The sequence below is a fragment of the Catharus ustulatus genome, chromosome 4 (assembly GCF_009819885.2).
Source record: "Catharus ustulatus isolate bCatUst1 chromosome 4, bCatUst1.pri.v2, whole genome shotgun sequence".
NCBI classification, from domain to species: domain Eukaryota; kingdom Metazoa; phylum Chordata; class Aves; order Passeriformes; family Turdidae; genus Catharus; species Catharus ustulatus.
In genome coordinates this window covers 26,441,770-26,460,903 of record NC_046224.1, presented here as the reverse complement: position 1 = coordinate 26,460,903, position 19,134 = coordinate 26,441,770, and the positions used below count along the sequence as shown (strand labels likewise).

At 40.7% G+C, this 19,134-nt stretch overlaps 1 protein-coding gene across 1 annotated transcript in view; it reads right to left on the bottom strand.

Annotated features, from left to right (window-relative positions):
- Positions 1–19,134, bottom strand: part of LARGE1 (LARGE xylosyl- and glucuronyltransferase 1) — a 277,613-nt gene that overhangs the window by 9,747 nt on the left and 248,732 nt on the right. Inside the window, exons 12-14 of the mRNA XM_033058741.2 lie at positions 15,730–16,008; positions 8,900–9,046; positions 3,667–3,862 (exon numbers count right to left, since the gene is read on the bottom strand). Of these exons, the coding sequence (XP_032914632.1) occupies positions 3,667–3,862; positions 8,900–9,046; positions 15,730–16,008 (622 nt within the window). The remainder of the gene's footprint in view (positions 1–3,666; positions 3,863–8,899; positions 9,047–15,729; positions 16,009–19,134) is intronic.

Below are 19,134 nucleotides of genomic sequence, written 5' to 3'. Positions count from 1 at the left end.
GCCATGTCTGCCTTACACATTTTTCAGTAGTATGATTGCAACAACACAGCTGTGATTACACAGCATGAGTTTTTAGGTGTCCATGCAAAAACATGGCTTTGCCCCTAAAATTTATTTTGCTTGGGATGCTGGAATAAGCTACATTTACAAAAGCAAAATTGCATGGCATATGTTGCTTTGCCTATATGCTAAGATACTTACAGAGACAAAACTGTCCAAAACTATTTATAAACATGAAATAAGGGGAGAATATGATATCATTTATAGGCAATGTGTGAAAATGAACCTGCTCATTCCATATGCTTTGAGACATTTTTACTCTAATTAAGTTCTCCTTCACAAAGTTTGAGATACTGTGCTAACTCTCCTTCTCCTGTAAAACCACTTATTCTCTTTATATGTGACCAAGTTCTCTGACAATTTTTGTTGTTAAAAAAAGATGTTGATTTAAGTCTCAATTATTTCTGTTAGATTCTTTCAATTTTTATGGGTAAATATATGATGATTACAGTAAAGCTCAAAAAAGCCTGATTCTTAGACAAGTTGAAAGTTCACTAGTGCAGGATATGTAACAAGCAGATATCTTCTGCAAGGAACTCAGTAAGGGATGTGAACCTCATTATTCTGTAACCAAATTAAGTACCCTAATCACTTTTTTTCATATGGAATTTCAAGAAGTCCTAGCTGTACTGGATGCAAATTACAAAGAAACTTTGAAGCTTCCACAGGCAAATTTCCAGTTTTCTCACACAGTTTCTACCTACAGCTGTTGCCGGATAGATTCATTAACCCTCTCTACAAAAGAAACTGGCCAGGGAAGGAACAGCTACAGAGCATTCTGGCTTTACATGAAGTGGTGCACAACTTCCCCTGTTTGCAATGTCCAGTCACTTGTAGATTTAGGAGTCTGTGCAGAGACAAAGGGTATCTGCAGCAGAGAGGCAGAGTACTCCTAAATATTTTAGTAGGGAAAGAGATTTACAGGAAAAAACACACTTGTGCTGATAAATCTGAGTGTTTGTGCTGGACAGTTAAGTGCAGATGCAGCTCCTTCTTCCCTATGAGAATGCCTGCTCCCTGACAGACAGTGATGAAGTGGTAAATCCTTGTGCCAATTAACAGTGTTGTCATATACAGGAATGGGGTCCTCTGAGCTTCTGTTTGGGGTGAAAAATGTATAGCAAGAGCAAAATAATCTGATGCTCACAGTCAGAATTTGTTTAGCTGGAAGATACTTAGGACTAATGGGGAACCAAATGTGAAACCAAAGGCTGGCACCATGGAGTGAAGAGAGCTGATAAACTACAAAGTACAGAAAATGACTCTAAGGGACCTTAAAACAATGGGCTGGAGCTGCAGAGGAAGATGTATCCCCCTCATACAATCTTTTCTTTGTTCTCTGTTTGCATCTCAAGTCTGTAATACTGCAGGTCAGGGACTGTCTACGCTCTGCAGTGCGAACTATTCAGCACAGCAGCATTCTCATCCCTCTGAATGGCCTTCAGGCACATAAAGCCTTTAAAAAAATTTTGAGTCTACTGCTAAAAATCCCCTTTGAAAAATGCTAGGCTGGGGTCCTGGAAATGGGACACTCACAGTCTAGTAGCACAGTCACTGGAAAAGTAGGGAAAGGTTTCCTAATGATCCCGCCCTACTACATGGAAGCCTCTGTTAAGAAGGCAATGCACTTGCAGGAACCTCTATCTCCTAGATTACAAATTCTTCAGATGGATACTGGCATTATCTGTGCATTTGTACAGCATCCAGCTCAGTGGGCACCTGCCTGATCCCAGAATAACGATGACGATTATCTCCATGCCATGTCCTGCTCTGAGGGATGGCAGTGGCACAGGCTCTTGGAAAGGGATCTGGAACAAACCTCTTGACAGACACTGCAGTTGTGAGGAGCAGTGAAATAACTGAGAAGCTGCTCTGCCTGCTGGTGATGAAGCCAGCCAAGCAGCTGGCAGCAACCTGATCTGTGCACACCCCAAAGCAGAGAAATGCCACAGGGGAAGTAGCTGGGCCATCCCATGTCTCATCTAGGCTCACTTGGTGGGAGAACCTGCCAATACCCATATTGCTATAGAGGAAAAGGAAACTTCTTTTGAATATGATACTGTATTCAAGGCTGGAAGAGTGAGAAAAACAATTTCCCAGAGTGAATTCCAACCCAATGGTCATTTAAAATACTTGTGCTATGATCAACTTTGAAAAATGTTTCCATTTCCCATGTGTGAATCTCTGTGCTGGGCAGACACCTCTGAACAGAAGAGTTAAATCCTGAATGCTACATAAGAGCTGCCACTGGGAACATAAGCCTTGTTACCCTTATTAACAAATTATAAATCATTACCACGGCACTCTCCACAACTGATGGTTAATTGATTAGTGCCTGGAAAGTGCACTGGAAAATTACAGTGCTATAGCAGAGCAAAGTACTATTAACATTAATACAAGGGGCAATTTTTTTTTTTCTAGTCTGTAATAATTTTTCTTAACATCAGTAGGTACAAATTTGTTGGGAATGCCCTTGGCAAACAGAGGGAAAGTGGCTGCCAGCCCAAGGTGACCATGTAGTTTTGTAAGCAGCAGTAGAAAATACCCTTCCCACACATGCCTGCATACAAATACACTGTAGCCCACACCCCAGAGACAAAATCTCCTACTAACTTGCTTCAAGCCTTGAGCTGCTCTGCTTCACATAAACTGGTAAGACTTGGGCAGAGAATGATCTGCTCTATTCCAGATTCATAGCAGGCGCTATCACAGGAGGATAAAGATCGCCAAAACCTATTGTTTTTGGTTAGCATGAAATGCTACTAGTTCAAACACTGGGATTGAAACCAAACTGAAAAAAACTACAACAAACCCAAACTAAAAAGAAATGCCATGACCTAGACCTTGCAGATTAGCACAGTGGGTAGCTCCTCATCCAAGAACAGCAGGGTGATGCAAATCCTGCCATTTTAGTGACCAGCAGCACTGGATTCCCATGGAGCCATAGTCACTGCCAGCCCCTAAGATCTAGGCTGGCAGCAGGGACCTTGGCAACTCTGAGAACTCGGGTGCCTGTCTGGGACTCCTGCATCCTTATTATAAATTCTGCCCAGCAGCTTTATCCCAAGTCACAGATCTAAGAAGCAGGTAGCCCAAGGCTCAAGTACCTGGATCCTTTACAGTCTGCACCACAGCCCCAGACTTTGGAAATCTAAAGACCTCAGCTTTGCAGGAATGTGCTGTAAATCCCAGCCAAAAATTAAAGATGCTTGCCTTGAATTCAACTGAAGACTAGTTTCTGAATTCTAAATTAGCATTTGGGACTCACAAACCTCTATTTAACTGAAAAAAAGTCCAGCTAGGTCTACATGTTCCTTAATAAGTGATGGGATTGGCAACAACTGCTTCAATGCTTTGGTCAGGAGGAGAGCACTACAGGAGTTCTTAAAAGTGAAAATAAATGAACTCAGACTCAGTTCTTCATTTAATACTTAACAAGCCTTAAACAGAGAGTTCCCAACTCAAGAAGCACTCATTAAGGAGCTCAGTAAGGCCAGATGAACATTTTGGTGATGCAAAGTGTGCCACCTTCCTACAGGACACAGATTTTGTTGTAACAACCTGCTGCAGAGCCCTGGGTGAGATACTCGTGTGTCAACTCCTCACCTGTGCATCCAGTTCCATGATGTGAGCTACTTTGTTCCAGCCAAACCCCACAAAGCGCCTGTCATACTCCGGGCAGTCCTTCCTGACGACGACGTATGGCTCAAAGTCTGCTTCCCACTCCACGCGGTAGGGGGTGGTGGCTGTTCGCCACTTGGCAAAATTTGTTGGCGCGTGCCCTTTCGTCCAGACGTGGTACCTGAGACATAAACGGCAGGGATGCGGGGAGGCAATTAGATAGAAAGCATCTTGGCCAGGGAACAAAATATTACCTGTTAGATGAAATGCTCAAAAATAAGGACATTAGCTTACAGTTCACATCATCATTTTCAGGACGCATCAGAGGCAATTTCTAGGACTATTTCCAGCATGCCTCCCAGGGCTCAATGCTTAAACACATCTAGTTGGTGAAGGATAGTGTGAAAACAGTACCTCATGCTAATGTGAGAAACCATTACACAGTACCCTGTCAGTTCATCTGCACTACAAGTGCTGTGTCTTATTCCTAGCAACCAAGCAGCTGCATCGGTCTGTGCTCTAAAATCAGTGTGGAAATCTGCAGCTAAGATAAAGTCCCTAAAATTAGCTATTTCCCCACAACAGTGACATTCACGATCTGTTTTATAGGCAATTTTATAATTTGCATGAGAGACACCTGCAGCTCTGGATAGATGTTCCATTTTATTAATTACAGTTATTACTATGGCAGGAACCAAGCTGCATAATTACATTAATAAGTAAAATATTACATAAAGGCTTTCTGCTCTAAGTTTTACATTGTGGGAAGTAATTCTGTGATCTTCGGTAAGGTAATCAATTTGATTTACAGAAAAAGATCCTTTTATATTTTGCTAATCTTGTTTAGGTCACAGCAGGTCTCTTCCTAGCACAGCTTGAATGCACCCCATTAGCGCCAGGGTCAATGACTCGCCCACTTATTCTAACACCTCCCAAAAATCAATGAGACAAGCTCTTTCTGCAGATTCACGGATTAATTAATGAAACAAACGCATAGAGGTATCTGTATCTGTATTACAACACTGAGATAGATAGGCAACAGAAGGGACAAAATAAATATCCTGCCAATTTGTAAAGTAAGGTACATTGAATTCACAGGGATGACTCACATGCTAAAAGTGAAGGGATCTGAACATTAAATATTGCAAAATCACAACATGATGTAATGTTTCAATCCCAGAAATTCTCATAATATTGTAAGCCATTGCTAAAAACAGGAATATAAAATCAGAGCCTCTGAGTTATCATTTGGACATATTTGTATGGCTTGTAACAGAAGAATCAGAGGTGTTTAGCTTTGCTGACTCTCTGTTCAGGGCAGTGCAGGAAGACTGAATTATTAGGATAGTATTGGGATCACAAGTAATGTATGATCCTTTGTATGCTGCATTTCTAAATTGTAAACAGGTTTCACCACCTTCCGCTATCTCACCTAGGGACCAGGAAAAACAAAACCCTTCTATATTAAAAAAACTGACAGTGAAATAATTCTCCAGAGATTATTAGAAGGCAGTGCCAGATTCACAAAGATGCTTATAACCCTTAATGCCCTTTGGAATCATAGCCAAAAAACCTATCCCTTTTCTCGGAGATGAGTGGCTAACCTAGCCAGTCACTGAAGTGCAGCTATCTATGCTGGGAAAAAGAAACTAACCAACAGTCACAATGTGGGGTTTAAAATGCTATAAGATTGTGATGGGTGCTGTATCTTCTAAAATCCTACCTTTGGCATTTTAAAACTAATTATGATAATAATAATAATAATAATGACTGCTAAACACTTATGAAGTGATCTTTATCTTCAAAGCCCCATACAACCTTCGGTTAATTGAGAGATTCCTGCAGAGAAGCAGCCAAATGCTGCCTGTTATTCTAGTAACACTCTCCCACTGATTTAAACAAGGGGTAACAAGATACTAACCATAAAAAGAATTCAATTTCTTTCCACCCTTTTTGGAGATACCAGTGTAAGCATCTATAGCAGCTCAAGTACAACCTCTGTGAGTCAAGAGAGCAAACTAGCAGGGAAAAATAAATAATTGGGAAGAGACAATTAAGCAAAAATATGGAACTGGGGTTGCAGAGATGAAACAAAGCAGAAAAGGAGTAGATTTGATTGTACAAAACCAAATAACATCAGAGTTTATTTACTTGCCTCTTCAGAGTGATTGATGTGAATGAAAGGAAAGAGAAAGGCAAAAGGATAGCTAAGGTCCTGAAAAAGAGGCAAATAAGTGTATGATGCTCAGATGAAGTGTACACACAATAGTAATGAAGAAGTAATTAGACTAAAAACAAGAATTGTGAGAGCATTATCAGATTACATACATAGCTGTACGTCCAATATATATGGGCTCATACACAGATAATATGCTGGAACTAGGTCTTGGTCAATGGCTGATTACAAGAACTGTACAAAGAAAGATAAGCAGACACCATTCCATGGAGGTCCATAGAGAGGAAGCTCCCATTACAGAATGAATTGTTTCCAACAGACTTTGCTATCAGTGATGCAGTTGTGAGAAGAGGTTCACTGACTATACTGGTATTCCATTTCAAAGGATAAATTGATAAATCTAGTTTTCTGCTCAGGCCCTTCTCACTCAATATTTAAATACACATTGAGTTTTAAGGCCACATTCAATCTGACTGGAATCTCTGGAGAAGTTTGTGAAAATTTAGAACAACATTTTTTCACTCCACTCGCAATTTTGACGAATCCAAACCAAGCAATTTGATCTCCCCAAAATCACGATGAGTTTCTTTCCCACGGTTCATGGAAAACAACTGGAATGCACCACATCCCCTCCTCCTCCACTTTGGATCCAATGTTTCATTTTACTTGTGTTACTGATAGCTTTTATTTAAAGTAAGATGTCAAAACTATAGTAAACTTTGCTAAAGTTAGCAAAATGAAGTTGTCATTCTTCTCAGAGTGTTTTTCCTTCCTTCCTCTTCTAAACTTCCTGTTTCAGTGAGAAAGATGACTTGATGAAAGAAGAACTTTGCCACTTCTGTTCTCAGATGTTTAAACATTTTTCTGGATTGTGGATGCAATCAGTTAATTAGTTAATCAGTTGTTGCTTTTTATGTTTTCTCAATACGATGATGAGTCTCCTGCCAGCTGTGGTTTCCCCTGTGCTTGGATGTGTGTGGGCAGTACATTTGTGGCTCATCAGCTCTCACCCAGGCCCTGAGCAGGCACATCCTCAGGAGCACACTCCCAGCCACCAGCTGTCAAGGGAGCCAGCGAGCTGGCACAGAGCCTCTGCTGTGGTGGAGGTTTTCACACAGCACACCTTGCCAGCCACAGATGCTCACTTTGCTTCTCTTTTCTTCTGCTGGTGGCTGAGGGATGTAATTGAGAGCCGTTGTGTACTTCTTAGCTGCCCAGAGGTAGAAAAGGTCACCATTTCAAAAAGAGGTGACAAAAGCAATTTCAGTGAGGGAAAGATTGTAATCTAGCGTGTGGTGTGAGGGACTGGGATGCTGCAGGCATTCTCAGCAATCACTGTCACAGCAGTCCTCCCCAGCTCACTCCCACCTGCTCAGCGTCACATTGCAGCATTATTAAAGCACCTTGAAGGTGGAGGTGGAAATTCTCAGCCCAGAGCACAGATGCTTCGTGGCTGTTGGTAGATTTGAGCAGTGAAATGAGGCAAAACAAACTGGGGAAGCATTTGTAAAATGTATCCTACATTAATATGTACACCAGCTACAGACTGCATGTCCTTCAAGTCTTATTTACCCTTGCTTTGGAAAAACTCCCACTGATGTTAAAGACATTTTTGTCTGAGTAAGACTTGAGAAAGGATTTGCAAATCCAGCTGTGTACATAACACACCAACATGCTGTATAGCTTGAAGATGAAATCTGTAGTGAAAGCCCATCACTGTGCAGCTGACTGCTGGTGGAATGCAACACATGAAAATCCTGAGGGTTTTATTTTCCACCAGAGACAACTATTTTTTACCAGATCTTTTGTTAATTTTTATGTCTTTTGTATGTTCAAGAATGATGGCAGAGGGAAAGGTACTTGCTCTATCAGTATCCTTCAGTAATTTTCCAGAGGCATGCCTCTCTCAGTCACCTCAAGTTTTTGTTTCAAGGTAGTAACTGGTAGAATTCTGACACTGATCAGAATTATGTTTTCCAGACTGACACATTTTCTGCTACGACATGTGCATGCAACCATATGAGGGAAGGGTGGCTGCTGCAATGAGAGAGAGAATGGGAAAAGAGTGAGGAAAGCTCTAAAGTAAGAGAAGGATGGGAGAGGTATGGTACTGAGCTCCTCCAGCCATGGATAATGCCTAGCTTTTTCATAACTTTTATCTCTAGATCTCAAAATACTGCAAAAAGGAGAGGTGAACATTGTTACCTGTATTTCAGAGAGGGGAAGAGAGATGTAAGAAAGCAAAGTGATTCGTGTAGCACCTCTCAGCAGGGCAGTAGTAGAGCTGAGAAGAGAACACAGGTCTCCTAAGCCCTCTCTCTGTGCAACATCATAAGGCCATATTGTACTCTTCCCATCACTGAGATGTTTTACAAATGTCTGCTAATCAGACCTTACCACACACACCCAAGAGATGGTTAACCCCTGGTAGTAGCATTTTAAAACTGAAGAGTCTGGCAGATAATAGAAGTGACTTGTTCCCAGCCACAAAAGAAGTCTGCTTCAGAGGAGCTCCAAATTTAGGCTTTCTTTGCTTCTTAGCCTCTAGTCAGAGTACTCTCTTACCTCTGCACAGAGGAACTCTAAGTATTTAAGCAGCTGTTTCACACTTTAAAAGAGCATAAGACAAGCCTGTGTTTGTTTTTCCAGTAAGGAAGAGAACCAATGGGCAGAGATACATCACTTTGGTGACATGAGAAAACACAGCTACCCTGATAGTACTTGGCAACCAAAAAGTAAATTACACGCACTTGAGTGTAATGGTCACACTTGATTTCGTAGTGCAATAGAAAATGAAGAAAATAAAACAAATTCGATTTAACAACTGAAGTCCTTCAGTAGAGGACTGTAATACAAGATAAAATGCTGAGCTTACAGACAGACTACATCCACACGATTCTGTTCACTGCCTCTCTAAGCAAAGGGAAAAAAATTACAGTAAGTTTCTTAATGCAGCTGACAGTAAGAGAGAAGAACAAAATATTGAGAAGAACATAAAAGCCAGAGATAATGACCACAGGTTCAAGAGTACTTTCCATTTACCTGAATGTAAAGAGGGTTCCCATGTCCAACATAGATAACAACTCTGCTTTTGACTTGGGGAAGGAGAGGCGGTAGCGTAGGGTCTCAAAGGCAGGTACAATCAGAGCTTTCTTGGTGTTAGCTAGGTCTAGCTGGATGACAGACTTCCTGGCAAAGAGAAACAACAAATAAAAGCAGGAAAATTTTCAACTGAGAAAACCACTGAGTTTTTCAAAATAAGTGCAGAGAATGGCCAGTTAAGATACTATAAATGTAACTATGGCTCATATCTTTTCCTACAGGTGCTTCAAATTTTCTTCTGCTTTTGGTCTGCTGCTCTAAGAGCTGGGAGAGCAACAGAATTCCAAATGAGCTTGTGTTGGACTGATCAATGATGCCCTGACAGACTGCAGGCAGCACAGAAGTGGTCTACACTTGGATGGACTGGGAAGCCTCTCTTTCTCGTTTTTGCTGCAAGTTGTTCAGTGCAGAGACTTTTGGTGTGTGAGTGTGTGCACACAGCAGGGCTCTTTTAAAGGGAGGGGCCCTGGGACAACTGTTGCAACAGAGGAGCAGCTTAGCAATCTCTCCTCCTGCCTGCCAGAGGTGTTCAGGCTATTCTTTCCTAACAAACTAAAACTTAAAGAAAAAGAAGTTACTTTTCCATCTCCCAACTGAATCTTACTATCCCTGTCATTAGAAATAACTCTGTCTCAATTTTCCTTTCATTATCTCCATATTTCATACCAGAAATATGCCTCTCTCTCCCTGTCAAAGTCAGTTTCCCTTAACAGGATTCACTGTCCTGGCTTTTATGTTACTGCAACAAGCAATCAAGGACAATGTTGACAAGCAGCAAACTCTCTACAGCCTTTTAAGTTGAAGGAATTGGGATCACTGTCCTAATAACAGAAGAACCAAACAAACCATTTTTCTAGGCCCTGAATACCTAGAATTCATTTATACTGCTGTCAGAAAAAAAGAAGATGAGCACAACTACTTAATAAAATCTGAATTTCAGGGAATTCATACCACCCTATAGGCCTGCTCTATAAAAAGCAATCTGTTCTCAGCTCCTTACTGCAAAGTTTGCATTGTTTAAAGAGCCCTTGACACATTCCAGTCAACTTTTCACAACTCAAGGATTTTAACAGCATTTTATCATAACTGGTTTTGTACTTTCTTTACAAGCTTCTCTCTCACCATCACTAGAGGCCAAGATATCTTCATGTCAATAGATGACTCCTTCACAATCAGCATTTGTGATCTTCCAAAGTTGTTGAGCAGTGCCAGTATACAGTCTTTATGATGCTTTTAAATGTTTCTTTTCTTTTACACTTCTGAGAGCAGGGGACATTAATATAGTTTATTTTCCAAAATCTAAGTCTTTCTGGTCTCTGTGCAATCTATCAGCCTCGAGCAGTATGGCTTTGGGGATTCAGTTCTAGGAAGGAGCAGGTAACATTTGTAGTGATACCCATCCTTTGGGCTCTGCAAGGAAACAGCAGCTTCCATTTATGGCTGTAACTTTGTTTTTATGGAGAGCTTAAAAGGCCCAGGCAAAATTCAAGGCCTTGCTGTGCTTAGCTCTGTCCAAGAGTAGGAAACAATCCTGCCCACCAAGGTTTACAGTCTGAAGCTGACCCAAGGTGCAGCCGGCACAGGTATCAGTCACAAGTAAGAGCAGATACTGCCAGACAGAGCAACCTGTGTTGAATCTAGTGTTGAATGTGACTTATTCTCTAAGATATGGGATATAACCACAAAAGTGTTGTCAATATCAGCAATCCTTTCTGCACACTCCCTGCTGTTCCTGTCACCTGCAAATTTCATACAGTTGTCAATGCCTGAACTATTGGAAGGAATAAATGATAGTACCTTCATGAAGAAATCAAAAGGCAGAGGTAGCAAACCGATAGAAGAGCCTGAAATCACTTGTACTGTCAAAGGTCAACAAAAAAGTAAGGTAAGTGAAGAGAAACAGATGTCTGGAAACAAGATGCTTTAAGTGCATACAGATGTGGAGATACTTCCAGAAATATTTTCAAGAGATATGTGAGCATCTGAGGTGCATGTTAGTATGGTGGGTTGACCTTGGCGGGACACCAAGTGCCCATCAAGCTGCTCTCAGCCCTCCTTCTCTGCTGGGTAGGAGAGAGAAAATAAGATGGAAAACAACTCATATGTTGAGATAAGGCAGTTACTAAAGCAAAACCAAAAGGCTGAATGTGCACCAACAAAGAGAAAAAGAGAAGATTTTATTTTCTCCTTCCCATCAAGTGATGTCTGGCCACTTCCAGGGCAGCAGGGCTTCAGCGCACATAATGGTTGCTCCAGAAGGCAAACATTCTAAACAATAAATGCCCTGCCTTCCTCCTCCTTTTTTAGCTTTTGTATCTATCTCAGCTGACATCATTTGGCATGGATTCTCCCTGTCTAATTTGGCTTAGCAGTATTAGGTGCATCCCCTCTCAAGATCTTTCCTGCTCCCAGATGGGGGCAGAACGATGGAGATACAGCACTGGTGCTGTGCCAGTGCTGCTCAGCAGTAGCCAAAACACTGGAGAGGTATTCACACCTTTCCAATGCAAAGCACAGCACAGCACTGTGAGGGATGCTATGAGGAAAGACCTCCAGCTCAGCCACAACTAGTGCAGCTGGTAAGATCCAAGTGGAGGGTCTCTCCCACATGGAGCTGGGAGTTGAGACAAGAAGCCCAGCAGCACTGATCTCCGAGTACAGTCACTTGCCCTTGAGGTGGACTTGGTGCCATAATAAAAGACTGATGCAAAGGGAAGAAGAAATCACTGCTGACATCCAGGTGTTGAACTTGAGAGATAAAGGACAGAACTTGAGTGATAGAGGCCATTTAAACTGTGACAATGGCAGGGAGGACTTGTTAGGGGGAAAAACACCTTCCATTTTCTTCTTTCTTCATAATTTGGCTGGTGGTCTGCTCCTTGGACAACCAGCTGAAAATCTAACTTCTTCCCACTGGAAGCAAATCTGCGTTTTCATTTTCTGTGGGATGACTTTTTCTCCTGTTTTGAGTGGAGGTGCTATTTGTTGGTTGACAGGTTCTGTTATACTTAAGGAAAATTTTCACTTTTGGTGCCAGGTATGTGGAATTTAATGTAGGGAGTACATTTGCTTATTTTGCAACCTAGCACTGGGTAAACTACTTAATTCTTGCACTATCCTGATAAGAGCTGTTGTCTTAGATTCAGTAGTATTGATTCAGTATCCACTTTTCTTTCTCGTCCTTTTTCCCCAAACCCCAAAATAAGGATTTATGACTATGAAGAGCTAGCTCTCTTTGTGCTAGTGTTGTCCAGGAAACCATTTCCCAGGTATCTTTGTGTGCGGACCTGATGTGTCATTCTGACACAGTGAAGGTTGGGTAAAATTTTAAATCTAATCAACTGTATTTTTCACAAAGCAGTGAGTGAAGAAATGAATCTTAAATCACAAGAGTCTCCTCACGTGTTGAATGAACTCCAGCATGTTGGTATCAATCTTCTAATCTACACAGTTCTTTTCAAAAATTAACACAGAATTCTCATCCTCATATAAGTAGATAGTAAGATCATTCCCATTTTTAGAGGATAGAGAAGCTCAAACATAGAAAAGTAGCACCCTAATCCTAAAACACTCAGGAAAAAGGAAAAAAAAAAAGAGTCCATTAACTCAAATGTGTTTCCACCATCGGGATTTGGTAAGTGGTTGGATGCAAGTAACAAATATGGCACTCACTGAGCTTGTGGTCAGAACTGGAGAGTTGTCAACCCATTGTTAAATGCTCTTCCTCTCTGCAAAAGCAATGGATTCATAGGCAACCAACACAAAAACCCCAGTAGGCACAATGTGAACCACTCCCTAGCTGAGATGCTGAAAAATAAGCAGAAGTACTTCACAACTCATTGTAGGAGACAGGTATAAAACCCATGGATAGAGTTGGGATGTCGGGTCTCAATTCATGCTAAATGTGTCACTGGAAGCCAAGGGCACATTTTACACAAACGTGTCAGGAATTAACTTTAATACTAGCTGTGACACCCGTAGATAAGCAGCCTGTCTCAGTGTTTTATATTAGAAGTCACTGTAGGATGACCCAAACACCTTACTTGCAGCAACTAGAAGCAGCCTTCACCTCTGGGGCAATGACAAGATTACCTCAGTAACTATGGTAAACAAGAAATCTTTAAATGATACATTTCTTTTTGTACTTCACAGAAGACTAAGGCAGGCAGGACTAAAAGGGTGTTTGATGGAGATAAAAAGATTGAAATGGTTTTACTTAGCAGTGGTGAAAAAGCTCAATTAGCACAAATCTAAGTGCAAAGCAACAGATAAATAAAGGGATAGGTAACCACCAGCTCCATCACCTTCTCCTTCAAAATTGATTGTAATCTTTCTTGTATGACACCTTCAAAATACATTCAAAATACTTTCAACAATTCCTTTCTTTCTGAGAATATATTATCTGCAGAGACACAATATGCAATATATGTAAATCAGCAAATTTTCAGTGAGAAGCACTTGCCTGACTTATCCTGTACAAAGCGATGCCTGAAATACCACACTATTTCCATTTGTTTATGGTTGTTCTATCTGAGGAAATGAGGATAAAAATGTTTTACATCTCTTTAACAAACAATTGCTGCCATTCAGACAGATAGCACTAATCAGCTATTTGCAGAGGCAGTGGGAACAGTCAACGCAGAAAGACACAGGGTATCCATACTCAAAATAATCTCAATGCACCTCCCTGCTACTTTGCTTAGAAAAATCATGACTGAAAAAGCAACAGAAGCCTACAGTCCACATGCAAAAGAAAAAAAAACCAATCAACTACTTTTTAAAGAGCTGCTAGTAGCAGATTAGCAACTTCAATGTTCCTAGGCAAGAAAGACTCCTCAGTCATGGTTAAGGTGGTATGGGCCTTAAAAAAGGCTGGCAGAGTAACACAAAGTCTCAGAGGCAGCAGCTCTCAGACAGCATCTCTGGTTTTTTGTGAAACATCACCAATGCACCATCATGATGCATTTAGTTCTGTATTACAATATCACCCTATAAGAATTATTTCTGTAGTTGCAATATCTCAAGGAAATGATGGTACTTCATTCTGTCTTCACTCCTCTCTTCTTCCTTTCATTGCTGGCTCCCATCCATGCACTGTGAAGCAGCATGAGAGAACAAATTCCTTCTCTAGCACTAAATGCCAGTATCAACAGCTGCCATCCTTACTGTGTCCAGCACTGCTATGAAGAAATGTACCAGTAAGCAACACCAACACAGAACAGAGAAATGAAGAACACGTATCTGGAGACAGCTAAAGTGTGCAAGAGACAGAATAATTTTGGAGTGCTCATAGCACAACTTGAATAGACTTCAACAAAATAAGAGGGAAACAAGCTGACACAGTGTGCTAATACTTCAATGGTATAACTGAAATTCAGCATCTTGAAAGCCATAGATTAGTTTGGGCTGGAAGGCATCTCTGAAGGTCATCTAGCCCAACCTCCCTGCAGTGAGCAGGGACATCTTCAATTGGATCAGGTTGCTCCAAGACCCATCCAGCCTAACTTTGAATATTTGCAGGGATGGGGTACCTGCCACATAATCTTATTTTGCCATCCTTATTGCAAAAAATGTACTCCTTGTATCTCATCTAAATCTCCCCTCTTTTAGTTTAAAACCACTCATCCTTGTCCTACCTCAACAGGTTCTGCTACAAATGTTTGTCCCCATCTTTCTTATTAAGCCCCTTTTATGTACTGGAAGGCCATAATAAGGTCTCCCCGGAGCCTTCACTTCTCCAGGCTGAACAATCTCAACTCTCTGATCCCTTCCTCACAGAAGATGTACTCCACCCCTCTGAATAGTGAATTTGGCCCTGTACATCTTACAGAGTTGAGCCTGAAACAAAGGAACTCCTCCATAAGTTCAGGATACCAGAAGGCATATTTTCCTTTACACTCCAAAGCCCTAGGCTTATGAACTGACAGGGAACACCTACAGGCAGGCCCTCACTGGAACACTTTGATAAACTTTTACCAAATTAGAACAGAGATGAAAAGCAAAACTGGTCAGGAAAAAGGAACTGACATCCTCCTGTCTGGCCACAGGGTGTCCTCCTTGCTCTATGCTTTGGCCTCAGATGACCAGCCCCTGCAGGGGAAAAAGGTCTTTATTAAAAAAAAAGCTCAGTTAAAAGATCAGAAGCCTGTAGTTTGCTCAGCGCAACCTGCTCACATGCAGTATGATACAATATACACTGATGCTACTCCTCCCAGTTTCCTTATTACAATTATTTTGCCCTGACAGGTCCTGGCATTGCAATCATATTTTTGAGCTGGTTAGACTCATCACCCTCTTTTCAAGATAAAGAACTGAATTAAGAGTGTGTCACATGGACAACAAGTTCAGTAATACTCTACATGTTTTTTCTGTCACTGACATTAAGAACCAGAGATGTTTAGAGAAACTGCCTGGTTCACATCTCTGCTAATAAACGATGCTCTTGGACATTTAATAATACTTAACCCAGTTCAATTTTCAACTTGGTTATTCTGCAGTCCCTGAGGAGATTATTCTAATGGCTAACAAGGCTCACATTCAGACCTGGGTTTTTTTCTTTCATAACCATTTTGCTTTACTTTCCAATTCCAGTCCCTTCCTCTGCTCTAAAAATTCTTGTGCCTTGCTGGGCATTGTCACACCTCAAATATTTATAAGCTGCCATTTCCAGATCTGGTCCACCTGCTTTGTTTTGGGAATAAGTGAGAAGGGTGGGGTGTGGGGAGGCTGAAATCGTGGGTGACAGTGGGAATTCCCTCACTGTCCACTACCTCAGGTACTCGTAGAGTCCATACATGGGCAGGAAGTCGATGTCAGACAGAAACATGTATGGTGTGCTGATGTGCTTCATGGCCACGTTCCTGAGCAGGTTCACAGGGTAGAACTGCCCCTCCTTGTACACGATGTGGTAGCCAACATTGTGGCGGCTCATCAGGACTTCTGAGCCCTGAGCGTAGCGCAGGAATTGCTGGGCTTCTGCATCGGAAAGGTAGAGTGCCAGGCTGATGGGACCTTCCCAGTGCTTGCAGATGGCTTCAAGCATCTGGAGCCTGGAAGAGGAAGGGTGAGAGTAAGAAAAAGCTATTTCTCCATCTGGGACTCTGTGCCTGCATTCACCTGATCAAATGCAGATATCTTTCTCTAAGTGAGACAGATCGGGAACACTTTATATGCTGTGGAAAGCAGTAAATATTTCTACACCGTAATTCATTATTTAAGATGGTAAGTAGAGGTCTCTTCCTGGACAGATGGACTGCACCCTGGATACACCTATCTCACTAAATCCAATGTAGACTAAGGTGGCCCTTGATCAGATACCTAAAGCACCATCATTTTCTGTCTTTGATGCAGCAGGAAAATCCTCATGGATAACAGGACTTATCTAGTGGGAGCTTTGAGCAGTTGCAGGGATCTGTTCATGTGGATCTACTTACAGGATATGGGGTTCATAAACTTCAAAGCTGTCTAGTGCCCAATTCACATTTCAGGTCAACCTATTCCCACACAGTAACACACTACAGTGCTCTTCAATAAGTTTGTGGAGTTCAGAGATGACAGATTGTTTTACCTCCAGTTTAGGAAATTCCTCCCCAGATTTTTGCAAGGCAGTTAGTCAGATCTTAAAGGCTGTTAAAAGAGACAGGTCAAGGGGATACTGACTTAGGTGAACATGCTCATTAGCTAGAAGAAGGCTTCTGTCAGGGAAAGCGACAAAAGGATGACACATCCATAGAAATGGGATTTACTATCGGTAGGGAGTAAGGAGGGGAGGAAGGACAAACATGGCACTGATGTGGAATATCAAAAGAACATTTCATACAAAACCAACACTAAAAGTACTAACTTGTATATGTTTAGCACTATCTCAAATTTCATTAAATCATTTTAAAACAGGTTGTATTGATGTATATTTTAAACAATTCCAGCAGTTACAATACTATTGAAGAAAATGACAAGAAAAGATTTCATACAGAAACATTAATCAAACCCAACTTGGTCAAAATCATTTAAGCACTTCGGGCAATTTATTGCCTAGAGATTGAGATGTGTCACCCAAAAATGCAGCAAGGACTGATTACATAGCCTCTTGATTTAATATGAAGGGAAATGGTCTATGCAGCCTAGCCAGATATTCTATTAAAAACTGGGAAGAGTAGATGGTGCAAAATTATTATCTTCACTCTGTTCCAAATCCACATTACTGAATTTTTCCTATTAATATTTATACAAAATGCAGGAAAACTTTTCTGCATTATCATAATCTGAGAAAATAATTTCCCCCTCCTATTATCTCCCTAAGATTTGCAAAATAAAGGAATGATATACTCATACCAGTAAACACACAGTCTGACTTAACATTAATAGCTTTTTCCTGCATTTCTGAATGATTGTGATGATACCAAGATGATACAATATTTTTTTCTTAGATGTGAGATATTACCTTACTAGTCTACACTTGGTACATCATTCCCTTTTTATCTGTTATTGAAACAAAGACTATTATCAGCCTGTAACATACAGCTGAATTTGAAACACAAATCAATATAAAACTATCTAAAAGGTATGTAAAGGGTCTAGAATTTTGATTACACAAATAATAATAAATAAGGAAAAATACTTTTCTTTTTTTGCCTTTTTCTGACAAATAGTATAAATCTGTTAATCAGAAGACTCTGATCTGTCAGCACTCAAATTTAGGGCATCGTTTTAAAAATTGAAAACTTGCCTAGTAAAAAATGCAGCAAAATGCCTTTTAAGGACTCCATACCGTGAACTAATGGCACATATAACTTATTTAAACAGCACACCTGATAATGCAAAGCTTTTCATGATACTGAAGTGGAAACTGGGTTTTGGTGGTACAAGTTCCCAGCTGGACACCTCAGCACCCTTCAGAATACTCCATTTTACTGTGCTGTTCTCATTGACAGGCTCTACTTCCATAAATATCATATAGGAACTACTCTCTGTAAGTTTTAAAGTCTCCTTTGAACACAAAACCTAGAATTCTGAGCTTCTGAGCATAACATTACCAACTTTTGGGTTCTTTTAAGCAGTCCTGAGGAATGCATTCTCTTAAGGACTCTAGAGAAAACAAATGTACTGTTGTACTGCATAATAATGAGACCATAATTTAGCTGGTAAATTTTTTAAAGGTCTGTTCAGCTAAGTGAATTTTGATGAAATTCAATTGTTTTGTGAAATTCTTTATTTTTATTTTTCTTCTTAAGAATACTCAACTGATTTCCAACTCATTCTTGCTCAGATTTCAAGCAGTTTATTGCTAATCACGTCTTTCCTTTTCCCCATTCTGATCTCACATTTTTTAAACTCCTACTCTGATTTCTGAACCCGAGGTACATACTGAGCTGTTAAAAAGCCTGCCTAGCCAAAACATGTGCATAAAAATCACAGTGAGCCAATATTCAAGGAAATGCCATCACTGCAAAAGATGACAATTACCCAATAATGAACAACCCTGAATGAAATCTGTCTCAAAGCTTCCATCTAAAGACAATAATGTTAGCTTGCAAAATGCATCCCTCTCTTCCATCCCTCAAGCCCATAGGACAGGCAAACCTAAGTCTGTCATGACAGTCATGTCACTCTCCCCTCCAACAGGACTAGGGGAGGTGCTGGGAGTTGTTTTTTTGGTTGCCTCATCTTCCATAATAATTTCAAAGAATAATTCAGGAGTGTAGTGTACAGCACATTGTTTATGTACATTGTTCATGCCATCTTATATCTGAGACACTATTCTTAAATGTCTACAGTTGTGCCGGAGGAGTTTAATAAAAGTGGTTTAAAGAAGATGGAAAAAGATAAGGCAGCAACTGAAAGAAGTGAAAGAAAACAAAGCAGCTAAGCAGTTCTTTGGTAGGATATTATTTATTGATTTCAGCTGAAAGAAAGTATTTCCAACTCAAATCAATAATTTATAGCAACACACCAGTGAAGTAGGGAAGATTTTTCCTGCACAGTTCCAGGACGGCTGTTCTTCCTGAATAAAAATGTGTGGTTCTCTCTATCAATAAAAACATGTGTCCCAGTGAGGATCCAGAAAGAGAAACAGATGCTCAGACTTTGCATCAGTGCCAGTGAATCCACACTGAGCTCCAGCTCATTCTTTTAAATTAAATTTGGAGGAGGGGAAAATATACCATGTGCACACACTG